Raw genomic sequence first — 19,175 nt, 5'->3', positions numbered from 1 at the left:
TAGATACGTACTTTACACACATATGTACTATAGCAGATGACGAAGACACTCGTGTCTACCTTTATCGTTTGCTTGTTATTTAGAGTTCGGTCTCCTTTACGATGAAGTTCGAATTCGTCGAGAATACAGGGTGAACAACTCTCTATCTCTCTCTTTCTCTCTCTCTCTCTCTCTCTCTCTTTCTCTTTCTATCTATCTTTCCTGTCTCCATTTCTCTCTATGTAATCGTTTAATGGATTTAACCACGAGGGAACTAGAATTTCGAAAAAGATTCACGAAACTATACCGACGGCCAAACAAACTTTCCAACCCTATAGTCTCGAACGTTTACGGTATTACTTTAGGGAAGCCATGTTTTCTCGACTTTTAGACCGAAACGTGCAAAGAGAGATCTCTTTCTTTATTTTTTTTCCCCTTTTAAATTCTGGAACACAGCATCTCTATTCTACCGTATGCTGCCTTAATTTATGACGGAAAATTTTCTCCAGAATATTCATCAACTCTCTCTCTCTCTCTCTCTCTCTCTCTCTCTCTCTCTCTCTCTCTCTCTCTCTCTCTCTATCTCACTCTCTCTCTCTCTGTCTGTCCCCCGCCCCTCTCTCTTTCTCTCTCTATCTATCTATCTATCTATCTTTTTTTTCTCTCTATGAAAAAACCTAGTACCTGCAAATTCAAAGGACCAAAAATGTGTAAGAGAGAGAGAAAGAGAGAGAAAAAGAGAGAGAAAGAGAAAGAGTGAGAAAGAGAGAGAAAGAGAGAGAGAGAGAGAGAGGAAACGAATTTTAGCACTTAAAGGATTAATATATACATCATGCTGGCCGTGGCTCGAAACGTATCCATTGCTGTCCGACTCAGACGGTCATGTCTACTGTTCTCTCGTTATTTCGCTTGGATTCTTTCCTACTGGGCTTTGGATTTGAGGATGGTGAGCTTTGCAACCGTATAATGGGTTCAATAAATCGTTTCGCCCGCAGAGCTCGACCCTCGTAATACTATCACTACTACTATTATATTAACTGTAGTTTGACCTGGACATCCGTGTCTACTATCTCTCTCTCTCTCTCTCTCTCTCTCTCTCTCTCTCTCTCTCTCTCTCTCTCTCTCTCTCTCTCTCTATTTCTCTATCTGGTTTATCTCGCCTGCAAATTCCATCCTGTTTAGACTCAAAATTTGAGAGATTAGTATCTGTCGAATAAATATCTATTGTACATACTTACATGCATTTGTGAATACGTGGATTAGTATTCATTAGTATTAGATATATAGTCCATTAAGGCATCGACCAATATTGAAAGTTTTTTGTATTTTATCGTAGACGTAGATTCCTTCTCTCTCTCTCTCTCTATTTCTTTCTCTCTTTCTCTCTCTCTCTCTCCCTCTCTCTCTTGCTTTTTATCTGAACCATTCAGTTATTTTCTTGTACACGTGATCTGTAACTAGTAATCAGACCGATATTAAATCAATACTATCGATATCATATTGCAAATTATGTTGTCATGTTGAATATTATCTAAAAGTCATAAGTATCAAAAATATTGATACTCGTTCAGTATTTGTATGAAGCTATCGATATCCGTTTGTATATCGTTTTATAAAGATATCGATACTTATTTATATAACTTTTATGAAGGTATCGATAACCATTTGATACTTTTATTTAAAATTTAAATTCCACTTTTTTATTTGTCATTTATTTGTCTTCTGTCCTTTAAACTTTCGTTCTTTAATTTCCAGAATACGTCGTTGTTTATTTCTCTATCGATAAATCAACGGAAGTATCAAACACTAATCCATACTTTTATTAGGTATTAAACAGATATTGATTTGCTATAAGTAGTTTTCAATTTGACATCGATCCAAGAAGTATTAGTAGTAGAAGTATTAGTATTAGTGAAAATATTAGTGAAAATTGATATCAAGTAAAATTTCAATATGCATTTGATACTTCCCATAGAGTATTTTATTATTGAATTGATTGGCATTGAATATCATCAATAGTATCAATATCTATCCAATCATTATCTATAACATCTATTAAATATTTTTATAATTTTGTATCCTATTAAATAGCGTGGTTCCTTATTTTTCCTTCATTCAAAACTTTCCATTTAATCCTTTAATACTTTATTACATTAGAGGAAAATATATATATATATATATATATATATATATATAAATGTTCGTTATTATAATAATATAATATGCTATGAATTAGAATCCTTTGAGAGTTAGAGTCTTACAAAGTTTCATATTACATAGAATGCTTCTGTTCAAAGATATTCAAAACTACTTGTTTGTTGAGAGTCTTTCACTGATTTACAAATACTTAGTCGAACTATTCAAAATACTTAAGAAATATCCCAATTGTGTATAGATATAACTTATTTATAATAAGTCCCGGAAAAGAAATTTATCATAAGATATTATTATTACTTCGTGAATATTAAAATAAAATAGTTTTAAATTCGTATGCTTCATTAATATTCTCCCCATGTTCATTAGATACAATGTCCGTTGCACAAGTAACGAGCATACATGTGTAAAATCTAATTTACAGGATAACGCTGGTGTTCGTTCATGCCAATCTAGACTTAGCGAAAGGTTAATTATTAATCAATACGAAGAGAGAAACATTTTCGTATTTTCTCGTTATACATATTTCAATTGAGCTATTTAGGTTGAAAACTCATGGGAAAAAATGATGTAAATAAATAAGGCAAAGTCGACAAAGTCGATAAATATATAAGGCAGTTTCGATAATTCGTTAAAAATTCGAATAGAAAGGAAAAAAGGAAGAAAGAAAGAAAGAGAAAAAAGAAACCAAGAAAGGAGCCACTGTTCGTCCTATTTCGTGAATAAAAGTCGCATCGATTTATCAAGTGCACATACTTTTTTTTTTTTTTTTTTTTTTTCTTTTTTTTTTTCCACAGAAACGAAGTAGGTATCTATATACGTACGTACATGGTAGTATCAGGAAAGTTTTTGCCACTACTCAAACCCGTAACGCTACGAATCTATTCGTTTTGCAAAGATCCGAATTCCATCCTCGTAAATCCTCGAGGATACGCCACTCGTGAACGTCTACACGCGGATTAAGCGCCGCTATTATTTCACCGGTAGTTTAGTGTTGCCCGAGGGTAGCGGCAACGGCAATGAATGCCGAGATAAGATAAATCGCCGCCGAAAGCTTCGAAAAGGAAGCTCCTACGTTCTACGTCGTGTTTCTCTATAAACGCGATGGAGGTAAATAAACGTGTTTAAATTATCATTGTCGATAAATCGATTTCTTTGTTATTGGCCATCCTAAGAGAAACAATTTCGTTCGATTTTCATTCTACTATTATTATTATTATTATTATTATTATTATTATTATTATTATTATTATTATTATTTTTCTTTTTTTTTCTTTTTTTTTTTAATTACTATTATTATTACGTTACAACTAATTTTTGTATAGCATAAATTTTATCTAAATAAGTACTTATCAGCATTATTGCTTTATCTTCATTATCTTCATTACTATTTTAACGTTATGTTTATTTCGCTTTCTACTTACATAAGCGCTTTAAATTCACAAATTTATAATTCTTTTTTAACAGTGACACAACAAAATGTATTTTTATGTTTTCTTACTTTTTCTTTTTTTTTTTTTTTCCTTATCCCGTTTTTCCTTATAAAAAATCAATTCATGTATCAGAAATATTATAAGAACGTTGAGGTATCGTTTTCGATCAGAATATACTATATCTTCTCTCCTGACCCAATTAGAACTTATCTAAACATTACTAAACTATATATCTGGATATATAAACAGGTATAGGTTTACATAAGTAAGAACATATTCCTATATATTTATTATATGTACATATACCTATATATATGTATATACAAACACGTGTATATATATATATATACATGTATATATATACACGTATATATATATACGTATACACACACACGCACATATATATATATATATATTTGTAAGAGGTACCGTTCGCTTATATTTAGTAATCAAGTTTCTTCGGCCGAAGGTTGGCTAAGGGTAGAGCTGGACTCTGAAGAGAATGGCAGCAACATTTCCCCGGAGGCTGGATTCAATTTCGCCGACCGAAACGCGCTGAAATTTTGCAGTCGTGACTCTAAGCTGCTTTACAAACTCGCATACGAACGAAACTCTCGGGCAATAAGTCCTTTGACTATTCGCACGAGAAAGAAATAAATGGATAAAGAGAAGAAACTTGAAGAAATAAAGAGAAAAAGAAAGAGAGAGAGAGAAAGAGAGAGAGAGAGAGAGAGCGCAAAAAAAAGAATGGAACAGATATTAAATGTATGAAGGAATAATAAAAGAATGAGTGGATGGATAGATAGAACGACATTCTCCTTTTTCTCATATGAGAATGAAAGTAGGTTAATCGTGGTGACAGGACAATGACGTGGAATTGGATCGTTTTCGAGCGTGTATTTTGCTTTCCCGTCGATGGATAGATAAAAACGATAAAAAAGAAAGAAAAAGAAAAATAAAAGAAGAAAATTAGAGGCAAAGAAAAAGAGAGAAAGAGAGGGAGAGAGAGAGAGAGAGAGAGAGAAATATTCTTCATTTCTAGCGATTAAATAAAAAATATTTTCGTTTGATGAAACAGTAATCCTCAAGTAATCACGTTGAAATATTAAGCCTTTGCCGCATGATACGTCACATATATGTAGATATACATAACCGATATTGGTTTTCTCGTTATGTCTATGTACATATATCCTGATATATATATATATAATCTACGTGCATGTATTGATACGTTACGTACTTGAATAAAAATATATATATATATATATATATATATATATGTATGTATGTATTTTATGACATCGTTCGTCATTGCATTTAATGATCGTTTAACAGATTTAACTAACACATGTTGATTAGTAAGAAAAGAGGAGAAAGTTAACCAGCATAGCTGTAGAATATTATTTCATTTTATATTCGTTATCGTGAATTTTTTTCCTCTTTTTTTTTCCTTTTTCTTTCTTTTTTTTTTTTTTTTTTTTTTTTTTTTTTTTTTTACAGAGATAACACGTTTTCTCTTTAGATTTGGAATTTTAAATTAAAGCAACTCGTATATTCTTTGTACACACATACATACGTGCATACATACATATGTATATACAGGGTGTTCCATTTGAAATTTTCCATGCAATTATTTCCCTAATTATAACTCGTTTCGTTCGAAAAATATTTCAAATAAAATTTACTCCATTACGAGGACGTCGAGAGAAGAAACGTCTTACGTTTGTGACAAATCTTTTCTAGATGGCCGAGATTTTAAGGTGTTCATTGTTCTTTTATATAAAACTGTACATTAAAATACCAAAAGTGTTAAGATTAATGAATTGAGTCTCGGAACGGTCTACGCGCTTAAACTAAATAGAAATATACAGTTCCGTATAAAAAAAAGCAAAGGTTAGCTTGATATTTCTGAAGCACGTTCACCTAAAAATTTGTTATCATCATAAGATGCCATTTCAGCTATCTCTCTCTTACCCTCTTCCTCTTCCCCATTCAAAATGGAGATAAATTTTATTCGAAATAACTTTTGAAACGAGAAATAATTGTGTGCGAAACTTCGAATGGGCCACCCTGTACATATATATATATATATATATATATATATATATATATATGTATATGTATGTATATATTTATGTGAGTAAAGGTACAAGTTATACATGCCTACGTATTAGTATATAGGTTAGGTGAAACGTAGAAACGTAGAAAAACGCATGTCTCTTCATAAGCTCCAATTTCGTGGAACAATGGATTACAAAAGAAACAGATAAGCCATGTCCCCGGATAAAAATCTATCATTTCCTCGAGATACTCCAAGCTTAGCAACATAGAGAGAGAAACACAGAAAGAGAGAAAGAAAAAGGGAGAAAAAGAGGGAGGGAAGGAGAGAAAGATAAAGAGAGATATAGAGAGAAAGAGAGAGAGAGAGAGAGAGAGAAAGAGAGAGAGAGAAAGAGAGAGAGAGAGATTTATTTCAAGAGATCCCTTTAGGTTCCTTTGATGTTCACAAGGAAGTGGTAATTGCATTTGAACGTTCGAGATGCCCGAACGACGAAGCACAACTTGGAACAAACTATCGTCGAACAACGTCGAACAGGCAGCACGCTCTTGCCTTTTCTCTTGTCGATAAACTTTGAGAAAATTCGCGTGGAAATTTATCTCACGGTTTATGTACTTCGTCATCCTTCCTAGATTCTTGTGAAAAAGGAAAAAAAAAGAAAGTAGGAAAAAAGAAACATAGGAGAACGGCTCGAGAAAATTGTCTTTCATCGAAATTAGCCTTAGTAATCGAGCGAAAGTGGTAAATGCCTCGCCTTGGAAATATGAGAGAGAGAGAGAGAGAGAGAGAGAGAGAAGGAGACAAAGAGATAAAAAAAGAGAAGGAGAACATCGAAATGCAACATTCAAAACAATCTTTGATTTTCCCATCGTTTTCTTTTCTTTTCTTTCCAAATTCTGACGATTTTTCTATATTATTTGAATTATTCGGGCGAACAAGATTTCTTATTTATCTTCGTAAGATTTCAGAAAAGTCAAAGGATTTTTTTTTTTTGACAAACTCTTAACGGCCGGTTTGAGGGATGTTATCGCGAATGAATGCGTGGAATAACAGTCATAATTCAACAAAAGAAAGGTCGTCTTGGATAGAAAGTCTCTTCTTTTCCTTTCGTTTCTTTAAGTAACTTTGTGCTGCACGGTAGTGCGAAGAAACCGACAAAGGATGAAATTCTTCTTTTATTCTCTTCATCTTCTTCTTCTTCTTCTTCTTCTTCTTCTTCTTCTTCTTCTTCATCTTCTTCTTTTTTTTTTCCTCCCTCTTTGCAGTCGTCGTTCCTCGGTCTTCCTGACGAGTTTCCTTGACATTTCGATTCCCCGGCGATTGTGTCCTCGAGAAAAGCACTCTGAATATTTTCATCCGTCTTTCTTACCTGTCGTCCGACAATGTACGCGAAAAAAGAAAGGAAAGAAAGGGAAAGAGACGAAAAGAAAAGAAAAGAAAGAAAAATAAAAGAAAAAATAAAAGAAGAAAATCGTATTTCACCGAGAGAGCGTGTCGTGTGACCAAATGGAGAAGTTACTTCCGCGTCTGTGATCCGTCAGTGGTTAAATCGGAAGAAAACAGGCGATTTCTTACGATTTCCATTTCCTTTTCTTTCTTTCTATTTATCTATCTATCTATCTATCTATCTATCTATCTTTCTTATCGGAGATATAATTTTTCTTATACGATCGCAAGAAATTTCAAGTTCGAAATTATGCTTAATAAATTTGGATAATATTATAGGTGGACGTTTATAAATGTAATAATTAATAAAATTTCGTAATAAATTTGATTTTAACAAATTAACTACTCAAAATTAGCTTTCCGTTTTTTCGCAAATTAATTTCAAATATTGACATTCATCATTAGTCGTTTATATTAATTTCGTATTCAATTAACTCGTGATATGTAGATAGAAATATATATATATATATACATATATATATATAGTTGATCTCGGAAATATTCAAAAATTCCTTTCAGTTTATACTATAGAGCTGTTACTTTCCTCAGGTTATATTAATATTGCCCGAGTTCGTCTACATATCAAAGGAAACGTGTGCGATAGTACTAAGCTTCCTTTCAATATTCACCAATATTCGTAAGCATTCGTAAGCATATCTGTAAAAGGGAGGACTTGGGATCGCAAGGGTCGTTTCAAATTTACGTTGGATTTCGAGTCGAGAAAACAATTCGAAAAATACAACGATATCGCGAATTTTCAAACTCTCTGAGTTGAATATTTCTCTCACTCGTTGAGCTTGTTCATACGTATAACGAATATACACACAGTCGTCGTATATTCGAGAGAAACATGAAAGCACGAATTGGGCCATTACGCTTACGTGATACGAGCTACGCCAGATTCCGTCACGTTTTGTCGTTCCACGTTGAAATTCAATAAATCCGGCGTATTCTCTTAGTCGAGGCATTTCTCTTAGGCAAAAGTGCTAGAACGCGTCGGGGGACTCGACGATGGAGGGCCGTAAAAAGGACGAAGGAAGGACAGGAAAAAAGAAGAGAGAGAGAGAGAGAGAGAGAGAGAGAGAGAGAGAGAAAGAGAGAAAGAGAGAGAGAGAAATATAATTTATTTCACAAGAGCATAAGCTCGATATGGAAAAAAGCGTACGGAAAAATGTGTAATGGGTAAGAGAAAAAAAAATGGAATAATTATAACAAGCGAATTATACAAGATTATAGTGAAGTTCAGTTTAAATTACTTGTCAAATTCAAAATTAAAATTATTTACTTTTTATTGAATGAAATATATTTATTATTTTTAATAAGAGAAAGAGAGAAAAGGACATTAAAATATTGACAAATCGGTAAGACATAAGTTAATGTGATTTTGTAAAATAAATTCAAAGATCTTCTTAAAGATATATTTAATGCGAAACGTGAATATCGATGAGTGGCAACGGCCTTGATGGATTTTTTTTTCTTTTTTTTGACGAAATCCGATAATGCGAAAGCTCAAGCTCAAACTTCTGAGGCTGCTTTTCGTTGAAAAGAAAAATCCGTAAGGCTCATCCTCTTTCTGCTGGCTCGATTCTACGCGAGGATTAGAAATATTTCTGAGGGTGGTGTTACCCCGCCTCCCCTCCACCCTTAACCACCTCACTCTCTGATACGATATGGCAGAAAAGGGGAAAGGGGATGGTGAATCGATATCGATATCGACGGCTTACAACGGAGATAAATGGAAGATGAAAATGACAAACCGACGCATTAGTCTCCATAAAAGGATTCCGAAGGAAATTCCGAGCCCTTTCGGGATCTTCCACGAATTGCAAGCCTTCCTTCTCTCCTCTTCAAGGAATCGAGTATCGAGAACGACCCGAAGCGAAAAGTCGAGAAACCTTTTCTCGAATGTGTACGTCTTTTCGTCTATTACCGAAGGGGAAAAGAGAGAGAGAGAGGAAAAAAAAGAAAAAAAAAAAAAAACTTCCCAAAGGCGAATTATTCGTCGTTCGAGAATGGATAGTGAAAATGGATGCCTAGGTGAAAAGATCGAACTTACTTCCGAAATAAATCATATTTATTTACTTCATGGTACGAGGCAAATCCATAATCGAATGCGATTGAATAATTCGACGATTTATGTTACTTATATACGTATATAGATATGAATCGATGAAACACCAAACGATTTGCTTGCATTTTTCTGTTAGAAAAATATAAAAATAAAAAGTAAATATAAACAAAGGAACTGTAAAAAAATTGAGAAATAGAAAAATACAAAAATTTATTTAAGAGAGTATAAAATAAATAAATTTATTTATCATGAAACAGGAAATTCATTGTAAGAATTAATATGATTTCAATTGATGTGTATTCATTTATATATAAATAGATTTCATTCGAAGACACTATTTTCAACGTTACGTTTTCAATACGATAATGTGTTGCAATGTTATATATGAGGAATTACGTAGATATATTTCTGTTCGAGCTCTTATTGATTTTATTAATGCTACATGTAACATGCTAAAAGTAGTATACTTTTGCATCGTAAAATATTTTCAGACCGTGTAAATCGGGACTTAGCGTGAAAAAAATTGCTGAACAAATAGAGAAAAAAAAAGAATGCATATCAAAGTACCTTTATTTCTATATACCATAATAACAATCGCATTTGCGTAATATTATTTACATTTGCGTTCTAGGAAAAAAATGCTGCTAATTACTTTTTTTTTTTTTTTTTTTTTTTTTTTTGTAAAATGATGAACAAAAATTGAATGATATATTATCGATAATTTCGAAGGTAGGGTCATTTTTCAGCTTCATTAGAAAAAACCAAAACAAAAAGAAAAAAAAAGAAAAATATTACACGTATACATATTATCAAACTATAGTATAAAAATTCGATTGATTTACATTTCAATAATACAAGTACTCATTAAATTAATTGTTATTATACAATATAACAATATATAGATATAAAAATAATGAAATAACGTTAATATTATTGATATATTCTTATATGAAATATGATTACTATACAATTATTTACAATGATAACAAAATTCATACGTGTGTGTTATAGAGAAAAAAAAAAAGTTTTAAGTAGTCGTACGTAATACTTTTCAGCTTAACATTCGAACCATGCGAGGTATTTATCTATTTAAATAATAGAAAAAACAACAAAGAGTTTATTGAAACATTATATAAGTATTCGTATGAATTAACTGTTACTCGTTGAAAGATATAATTTTGGTTGAAAAGCTATGAAATTAAGAATGAATATTAGGCTCCATCGAGATGCATAGGAAATTAATGAATTCTCCCTTCGAGTTTCGTTCTAATTTGCAAAGGAAATGAAACTTTTGTGAAATTGGCGTTTTCATGGTATAACAAATGGTATCGCTATCTAGCAGTAAAGAGTTGGAATTAATAGTCTGCCGACAAGGGGATTTGGTATGTAGATACTATGGTATTAAAGAATCCTATTGAGTTTTCAAAACGCTTTTTATCACGTTTTACTCTTTAACCTCTTTCCGTATTTTCGCATGTTACCGATTAATTCGCCATTTTCATTATACGAAACTATAATAATATTTATTACTTCTCATAGATGTGGTCAAAGAAAGAGAAAGAGATAGAAGAGAAGAGACGAAAGAAGAGAGAATGAAAAAGAAAGAAAGAAAGAGTGAGTGATTTAAAAATAAATTTAACGATTTGATAATTATGAAAATGATTGAGGAAAAAATTGAAAAAAAAAAAAAAAAGAAAGGAACTTATAAAATCTGTTCACACTCGCGTGAACAAATTTCAAAGATTAATAATAACAGACTTTTTTCAAAGAGTAAATATATATTTTTTTATTGTTTCATTTTAATATATTACTATTATTATTATTATATAAGAATACAATATTTAAAACTTCTATTGTACAATATTTAAAAGTGCTATCGTATATAGATATTTATAATAAAATCCACGGAATTGCGGGCTATTGTCAATTGAAAAACACAAAAAAAAGATTGGTATAAAAACCAAAAGAATGTATTTATATGATTGATTTTTCTTTCTCGATATGAAGAATAAACATACAATACTTACTTAAAATAATCCTGATTGTGAAATTCGATTAATATCTCGTCTTATTTCAATTTATATTTGAAAATCTGATAATTGATTTCATTCAAAGATAGTGTACCACTTGCTACTTTTTGATATTTATTCGACAGTCCATAGATGGTCGTACATTCCGAAGTATTATTAGGATTCTTTAAAATTTTCAAGCCGCTAACAAATTGTAATAACTTATTGTCCTTCTTTATTATTTTCTATAAAGTAAAAGAAAAAGAGAAAAAAATTACATAAATATTATTCGTAATCAAATCAATTAATCACAAATATAATTTTTATCCAATGAAAATTAGACTTTTACCACATTCTTTTTGGTGAATTTTGTGTTTATATCCCACATTCTCAAAGCATTATCTTCTAAAGTACAAAAAAATATTGTATTTCCTTTTATAGCCAATGGTACTTTACGAAAATTAACGTCACCCTTATCTTGCTGTATATCAACTTTTCCATCAGTACTTTGTTCCAATGAATTCACTGGTATATGGTACATATTATAAGAAGCCAATGAACTACAGTATAATTTACTATTCTCTGAAAAATAAAAGGAAGAAAAATAAAAGCCAAGATGATAGTTAGCGATAAGTTAACGAACGAAGAAGATTATATTTTACTTTTATTTTCGTTTTCATACAATGCCAGACCGATGAGACCATCGGCTAGATAAAAAGTATCATTGTTTAATGTAAAATTTGACAGGGCTTTATTAGCCGCGAATTCTGGTGAATCGAATCTTTGAAAATTATTGCCTCCTCTCCATGTTACTAATGCATAGCCCTCTACATCCGCCATGTACATCTATTTAATTGAATTCAACGATCATAATCGTTTTAATCGATCTTCAAAAAGATAAAAAAATTAACAAAAAGTTATAATAATCTCACCGTTATCTTCTCACATTGTTTTCCTGAAGTTTTCACCAAAGGTGTTACTAAATTTCCATTACCATTGCTATTAAAAGCATATTTATTGGGAATCTCTTTCCGTACCATCAACCTATCAGTTTTTAAATCAAACGCTAAAATCTTAGGTGGACACTTGTTTTCTTCTCCAATCTTTCCATTGTCCAAAACCCATAATCTACCGCAATCGTCCAACTAGAACGAAAGGGAGATATTAAAAGAGAAAATAAAAGAATTTGGATTCGTTGTTTGATACTTACATCTATTCTATAAACACTGATGATAGTGTTATAACAATCTTGTATATTACGTGCCCATTCCCAACTTGGATATGGTCGAACTAAAGGACCTCCACCATTTTGTTTCTGTGTATTAAGAGTTCCTAAACTGGCAGGTACTCCTTTCGAACGTGGTATGGTTATAAATATTCGGCGATCTACACGATAAATTATTATTTGATTTATCGAACAAAATTTCTTTTTTTTTTTTTTTCTTTTTTCTTAATATTTTAAAACTATTACTTGTAATCAATGTGTCGATAGGTACTGAAGCATTTTTTATATATAATCCTTTTTTGATGTATTCATTCTTTTGACTCTCACAATACCAATCAAAATCTATATATCTCCATTTGTACAATAATTCTTGTGAAGACAAGGATATCCAAAGGAATGGTAACAACAATTGAAATGACAATTTCATGTCGATATGAAGAATGATAAATTTTATAGTCAAAATAGATCAATATCGTTGTGACATAAAAAAATTTTAAAGGTCGTATGAACGTTCGCACGAATGTTTATATATATTCGGAGCTATTGTTATCGTAATCGCTTAAAATTGTTTTTAAATAGACACTTCATGACTAATTGTATGAATGTGCATATATTCAACTATTATTACTTTTTGCTACGTTGTAATTTTTTAAATATTTCACTTTGAATAACATTCGTATGTTCAGCAGATATTAATTATATATGCATTATTATTTTATATTGAAAATTTTATATGAAAATTTATTGTTCCCTTTATTTATAATATCCCTATATCTATGTTCCTTTTAATTAAAACGATAGAATTTTTCGTTGAAATGTTTTAATATATTATTTACTCGTACTAATTTACATTTAAACAGAATTAGAGTATGAAATTTTAAGAACGTTGAATAATTTATGAAGTTTTCGTAGAAGAACATTTGTAAATATAAATATATTAGATATTTGTTATTATATAATGGAAAAACAGTGCGCATTAGATAATAATACATGTTCTCCTTATATTGTATTATTTTTCATGTGTCAGTATATGTAGATATGCATTGTGATAATTTATACGTTATGAGGAAGAAATTATTGTTTGACGTAATTTATTAACATTAACAATAACGTTGCATTATTTTCATATACATATGATTACTCATATAATTTTATATGTATAATAATATAGAAATAAAATTTTAATCTTAATTTTAAATTTATCATAAATAATAGACATTATTTTTTAAAATGATTCATTAAAAGTTTATATCAATTATTGGCTTTCATTTGTTAACAATAATTTTAAAATGGCGTCTGATTTTAGCTCGATTCTCATGTCGATAATAATGTCGGGAAAAAGTAATATTTCCTTCCAACTACATTATCTTCCTTATAATTAGTTTCCCTAGTTTCCAATTCGATGGTTTATGCCATAGCGCATTTATTCGGAATAGTGTGAAAAGAAAAAGAAAAACAAAAAAAAAAAAAACTATGATTGGTCGATTCACCGTAAGGCATTGCTTAGAAAATGGATTGTGAATCTACACTTAAGATTTTTGGCGGCAGTATTGGTGGTACTTTGTTGCAAAGGTTATGCTACATATTGTGAAAAAGCGTGAGAAAATGCTATCGCATCCAACACTACAGTCAGAAATAGTCGACATTTATGGTAAGATTTGCACGTGAAAGGAAATACGAATTTTAAAAAAGTGAATACAAGTTTTTATTCAAAATGTTATCAACTATCGTTTCTAATGGAGATAATAGTGAAAAAGAAAATCATCCAGAAATTGAAAATCTTGATGGTCATAGATTGTCATTGAAAAGAAGTATTTACAAGGAGAATAATATTAATGAGATAAATTCGCATATAGAAAAGAATCACGAAAGTAATATTAAAGATATTGAAAACAGTTGTGTGCCGCTCTCTATCAACAATGCATTATATGATGCAGGTAATGATAGGAAAAAGTTACGTAGTGGAAAATATGTCAGTGATAAAAATATGCTCAGTCCAAGTAGGAATAAAAAGAATATTAATAAAAGTGAAAAATTACAAGCCTATTGGAAAAGGTTTACCAAGCACACAAGTTCAGAAGAACCTATAATAAATAATGAACAAAAATCTTTTGAATCTTTTGAAAGTAAAAATGAATCAATTCCTGAATCTATCATTAAGCTACAAAGTATAGAATCCAATGAAACTGTAAATGATGAATCTGATAATATTTCTAAAAAACCTAAGCACAAGGATAATAACCATAATATAACTGAAATGAAGCCACAAATTAAAAAAAGTTTAGATATACCGCAAAAGTGTGAATATTGTCGTCAAAAATTAATTCCGGATGAAATGAAGTTGTACCAGGGTCATCCTAATGGAGCTGTAGAAGAATTTATCGCTTTGACTGATCCAAGATTATCTTTATTTACGGGAGAAGAGGCTATCATACATGAAAGTGATGAAAGGCCACAAAACAAATTAACATATTTTAGGTAACATAAAAGTATTACATTATTATCATACAAAATAATTTGTACAATATTAAATCAATATATTTATATTATAATTTTTCAGTGTGTATGACAAAAATGGTCACTTGTGTCCTTTTGATACTGGTTTGATTGAAAAAAATGTAGTATTATATTTCTCTGGATATATGAAAGCTATTTATGAAGAAAGTGCATGTCTAGAAGGAGGAGTTCCTACAAAGGATATGGGACCAATAAATGAATGGTGGGTTTCTGGATTTGATGGAGGAGAATTAGCTCTTATAGGTTTTACCACACCATTCGCAGAATACATTTTAATGGAACCTTCTGAAGCATATGCACCTTTTATGGATAGTATAAGACAAAAGATCTATATGAGCAAAATTATTATAGAATTTTTATTAGATGAAATCAATCCAACTTATGAGGACTTATTAAACAAACTTCAGGTGTGTTTGCAATTTAAATATTTTAATGTTATTATAACGATTAAATAATAAATTAACTTTATATTTATATTTCAGACCATAGTACCACCAAAAGGTTTATCTAAGTTTACGGAAGATGCTTTACTTCGACATGCACAGTTTATCTGTGATCAAGTTATTTCTTTCGATGCCTCAGCTGGACCAGAAGATACATTATTAATTACAAATGCGTGTATGAGAGCTTTAGTATCTTTGGCTGGTGTAACGGTTGGTAAAAAAGCTGCAATGCGTAGAGTACAACAGAAGCATCAAAAAGTGAAAAAGCCTAGTTGGACCAAAGCAACAACAACAAATTTGGTTAACGATACGTTTGAAACATTTTTCACTGATCAATTAGCAAAGGATGATGAAAAAGATGTAATTGTATGTATATAGTAGAAGTGTTTTTTTTTGTTCGTTTTTTGTTTTTTTTTCTTTTTTTTTTTTTTTTTTTTTTTTTTTTTTCTAGAAAAGCTTTTATACATTGCATAATTGTTATACACATAGGGTCCTAGGAGACATAGATGTGGAGTATGTGAAGCTTGTCAACAATCTGATTGTGGAACTTGCATTGCGTGTAAGGATATGACGAAGTTTGGTGGATCTGGTAAAAATAAACAAGCGTGTGTTAGAAGAAGATGTCCAAATATGGCCATTCAAGTAATTATATTGATATTAATACCAAAAGATTAATATGAAGTTTCTTAAAATATTATTTAAATTAATTCATTTGCAGGAAGCAGATGACTCTGATCTTGAAGATGATGAGTTAGCTGATATTATTATAGAAGATACAAAAATTACTCAAAGAATGATTCTTAAAGCATTCAAACATGTTGATAAAAAAATAGAGTGGATAGGTCCACCTGTTGCAGAGGATGGTAGAAGAACATTTTATGAAGCAGTAAAATTAATAGATGAAGAAATTCGAGCAAATGATTGTGTCCTTATTGAATCAAGTGATCCAACTGTACCATTACAAATTGCCAAAGTTATATATATGTGGCAAGATAAGAACGGTGCTAAACTATGTCATGCAAATTGGTTTCGCAGAGGTAGTGACACAGTTCTTGGTGAAACATCTGATCCCTTAGAATTATTTGCACTGGATGAATGTGATAATATACTATTCACCTCTATCAAATGTAAAACCACTGTTATCTATAAGAAGAAACCAACGGATTGGTCTGAATTAGGTAATTATTTTATTTTTCATCATTGAAATAAATCAATATGATATAAATTAATGTCAAATGTAATTTAGGTAATTCAGATCGAGCATTAGAAAATGAAGTCAAAGATGAAAAATCATTCTTTTATCAAAAACGGTATACTTCTGAGACTGCTCGATTTGAAGATCCTGCTTTAGATTCTATTTGTCCGCGAAAGGATATTAGTCATCGCTTTTGTCCTGCGTGTGTACGTTTTACTGACTTGCAATGTTATTATACACCCAAGGTATGAAAAACATTTAAAAATACAAGATGAAAATATTTCTTTTCGATTACTAATTATTTTCCCTTTCAAGGTTTTCGAATTTATAGAGGAAAGAAATAACAAAGAAGTGATCTATGGTGTAGTTAAATATAAAGGTGAAGAATTTAGAGTTGGAAGTGCAGTATTTTTATCACCAAGTGCTATAAAATTTAAATATACAATCACAAGTCATACTATATTAAAACCAAAAAAAGGAAAGGTAGATGAAGATATGTATCCGGAATATTATCGAAAATCATCAGAACACGTAAAGGGTTCAAATTATGATACGCCTGAACCTTTTCATATTGGATATATAAATACAATATATGTTACTACTACTAATAAATTAGTTGCTTCTTCTGATATCTGGATTAAAGTAAATAAATTGTATAGACCAGAGAATACACACAAAGGCCTTAATTTAATGCATCAAGCTGATTTAAACATGTTATTTTGGAGCGATGAAGGTAAATTTATATAAATTTTACTTTATATAGAAAATATTTTATGGTTTATATGTATATATGCATATGTAAATATATACACATATATATATATATATATATATATGGTTTAATTCGTTTCAGTGTGTAATGTGAGATTCTCTGAAGTAACTGGAAAATGCTATTTGATTTATTCAGAAAATTTAGATAAGTCGTTACAAGAATGGTCTTCAGAAGGTCCATATCGTTTTTATTTTACACAAGCTTACAATGCTTCAGAAAAAACATTTGATGAACCACCCTATCAGGCTAGTAATATTGGTAAAATCGGTAAAGGCAAGGGTAAAGGAAAGGGTAAAAAATCAGAGAATAGTGAAACAAAGAAGTTTATTGACAAACCTATTGATTATAACAAAATAGATAAACCATTGAGAACTTTAGATCTCTTTGCTGGTTGTGGTGGTAAATATAGATTAAAATCATTTTACATTTTAAGAAATTAAAGTTATCGTGTATTAATTTGTTATTATGATTTTTAGGTTTATCCGAAGGATTACATCAAGCTGGTATAGCTGAAAATAAATGGGCTGTGGAAAAAGAAGATGCTGCAGCATATGCATATAAACTTAATAATCCTAAGGCAATTGTATTTTCTGAAGACTGTAATATATTGCTTCGAAGAGTTATAAATGTTAGTATGTTTGAATAATTATCAAGAAATTAAGGGAAAAATATAAGAAATATAAATAATTTATATAATAAATAAAAATATATTATTTTAGGGTGAAATTTGTGATGATAATGCACAACAATTACCTCAAAAAGGTGAAGTGGAACTTTTATGTGGTGGGCCACCTTGTCAGGGATTCAGTGGCATGAATCGATTTAATTCGCGTCAATATTCTTTGTTCAAAAATTCTTTAGTGGTATCCTGCTTATCTTGGTGCGATTATTATAGACCCAAATTTTTTATAATGGAAAATGTTCGAAATTTCGTTTCATTTAAAAGAAGTATGGTGCTTAAACTTACTTTAAGATGTCTCATTCGAATGGGTTATCAGTGTACATTTGGTATCCTTCAAGCTGGAAGTTATGGTATTCCACAAACGAGAAGAAGGTTAGTAAAAGATCAATTTCTAAACAATTGATTTTAATCAAAAATAAATGAAAATGTTCCTGTATTCTATACTAATGTTATAGATTAATTATTTTGGCGGCAGCTCCTGGAGAAATGCTTCCTAAATATCCAGAACCAACACATGTATTTAGCAAACGTGCGTGTCGTTTGAGTGTCATTGTTGATAACAAAAAAGTAAGCTTAATGTTTCAGAAAGCATACAATATATATCGCAATATTGGGTCTTTAACAATCATTGTATATATTTTGTAGTATTCTTCAAATTGTGATTGGACAGAATCGGCTCCTTACAGAACAATTAGTGTTCGCGATGCTATGTCTGATCTACCTAATATTAGGAATGGGTGGAATCAAGAAGAAATGTCTTATGGGGATGAACCAATTTCATATTTCCAAAGAAAAGTAAATTAACTTATAAACAAATTTGTAATAGTAAAATGATGAATTTGTTATTACATTTATTATTACTTTATTTTCAGATGAGAAAAGTACAAGATTCAATTCTAAGGGATCATATATGTAAAGACATGGCACCACTCGTAGAAGCAAGAATAGCACATATTCCTACCGCAAGTGGTTCTGATTGGCGTGATTTGCCTAATATCATAGTTCGTTTAAGTGATGGCACATACTCAAAAAAATTGTATGTACTTTTTATACGACTTTCGTCTTCTCCACTGACTCCTTACATTTATATATATATATATATATATATATATATATATATATATATATATATATATATATTTTGTTAATATATCTACATATTTATTTGATTTTCTTAAAGAGAATATACT

General features: G+C 30.5%; 3 protein-coding genes across 8 annotated transcripts in view; 2 read left to right on the top strand and 1 right to left on the bottom strand.

Moving 5' to 3' along the window:
* The window catches only part of LOC124946386 (LHFPL tetraspan subfamily member 6 protein-like), a 61,292-nt gene extending 54,836 nt beyond the window's left edge, over positions 1–6,456 (top strand). For 4 of the 6 annotated variants that reach the window (XM_047486988.1, XM_047486986.1, XM_047486987.1 and 1 more), the window contains one exon: positions 4,036–4,909. In XM_047486988.1, the coding sequence (XP_047342944.1) occupies positions 4,036–4,223 (188 nt within the window). In that variant the 3' untranslated portion in view covers positions 4,224–4,909. Of the gene's footprint in view, positions 1–4,035; positions 4,925–6,056 lie in introns of those variants that run through there. The other 2 variants (XM_047486990.1, XM_047486984.1) reach the window with 2 other exon arrangements.
* Positions 6,457–10,979: 4,523 nt separating this feature from the next.
* LOC124946382 (major royal jelly protein 3-like) lies at positions 10,980–12,888 on the bottom strand. The gene is made up of 7 exons (XM_047486972.1): positions 12,623–12,888; positions 12,362–12,537; positions 12,084–12,296; positions 11,814–11,997; positions 11,501–11,733; positions 11,170–11,396; positions 10,980–11,059 (listed from the first exon to the last, which is right to left on the bottom strand). Exons 1-6 carry the CDS (start codon positions 12,801–12,803, stop codon positions 11,211–11,213), a joined length of 1,173 nt encoding a protein of 390 aa, XP_047342928.1. The 5' UTR covers positions 12,804–12,888; the 3' UTR covers positions 10,980–11,059; positions 11,170–11,210.
* Positions 12,889–13,552: 664 nt separating this feature from the next.
* The window catches only part of LOC124946380 (DNA (cytosine-5)-methyltransferase PliMCI-like), a 6,819-nt gene continuing 1,196 nt past the window's right edge, over positions 13,553–19,175 (top strand). The window contains exons 1-14 of the mRNA XM_047486965.1: positions 13,553–14,854; positions 14,937–15,300; positions 15,376–15,702; positions 15,826–15,978; positions 16,055–16,514; positions 16,583–16,776; positions 16,847–17,264; positions 17,385–17,702; positions 17,780–17,931; positions 18,023–18,357; positions 18,441–18,552; positions 18,631–18,780; positions 18,858–19,021; positions 19,166–19,175. The exon at positions 19,166–19,175 is cut by the window's right edge and continues 231 nt beyond it. Coding sequence (XP_047342921.1) covers positions 14,091–14,854; positions 14,937–15,300; positions 15,376–15,702; positions 15,826–15,978; positions 16,055–16,514; positions 16,583–16,776; positions 16,847–17,264; positions 17,385–17,702; positions 17,780–17,931; positions 18,023–18,357; positions 18,441–18,552; positions 18,631–18,780; positions 18,858–19,021; positions 19,166–19,175 — 3,921 coding nt within the window. The 5' untranslated portion in view covers positions 13,553–14,090. The remainder of the gene's footprint in view (positions 14,855–14,936; positions 15,301–15,375; positions 15,703–15,825; positions 15,979–16,054; positions 16,515–16,582; positions 16,777–16,846; positions 17,265–17,384; positions 17,703–17,779; positions 17,932–18,022; positions 18,358–18,440; positions 18,553–18,630; positions 18,781–18,857; positions 19,022–19,165) is intronic.

Source organism: Vespa velutina, chromosome 2, assembly GCF_912470025.1.
Source record: "Vespa velutina chromosome 2, iVesVel2.1, whole genome shotgun sequence".
Taxonomy (NCBI): Eukaryota; Metazoa; Arthropoda; class Insecta; order Hymenoptera; family Vespidae; genus Vespa; species Vespa velutina.
This window is presented reverse-complemented; position numbering and strand designations above follow the sequence as displayed.

Excerpts from the sequence above, each read along its gene's own strand:
- LOC124946382 (XM_047486972.1), bottom strand. The coding sequence starts at position 12,803 with ATGAAATTGTCATTTCAATTGTTGTTACCATTCCTTTGGATATCCTTG. Across the intron at positions 12,538-12,622 it reads TATCGACACATTGATTACAA|ATCGCCGAATATTTATAACC; the intron begins GTAATAGTTTTA and ends TTTATCGTGTAG. Across the intron at positions 11,998-12,083 it reads AACAATGTGAGAAGATAACG|ATGTACATGGCGGATGTAGA; the intron begins GTGAGATTATTA and ends TCAATTAAATAG.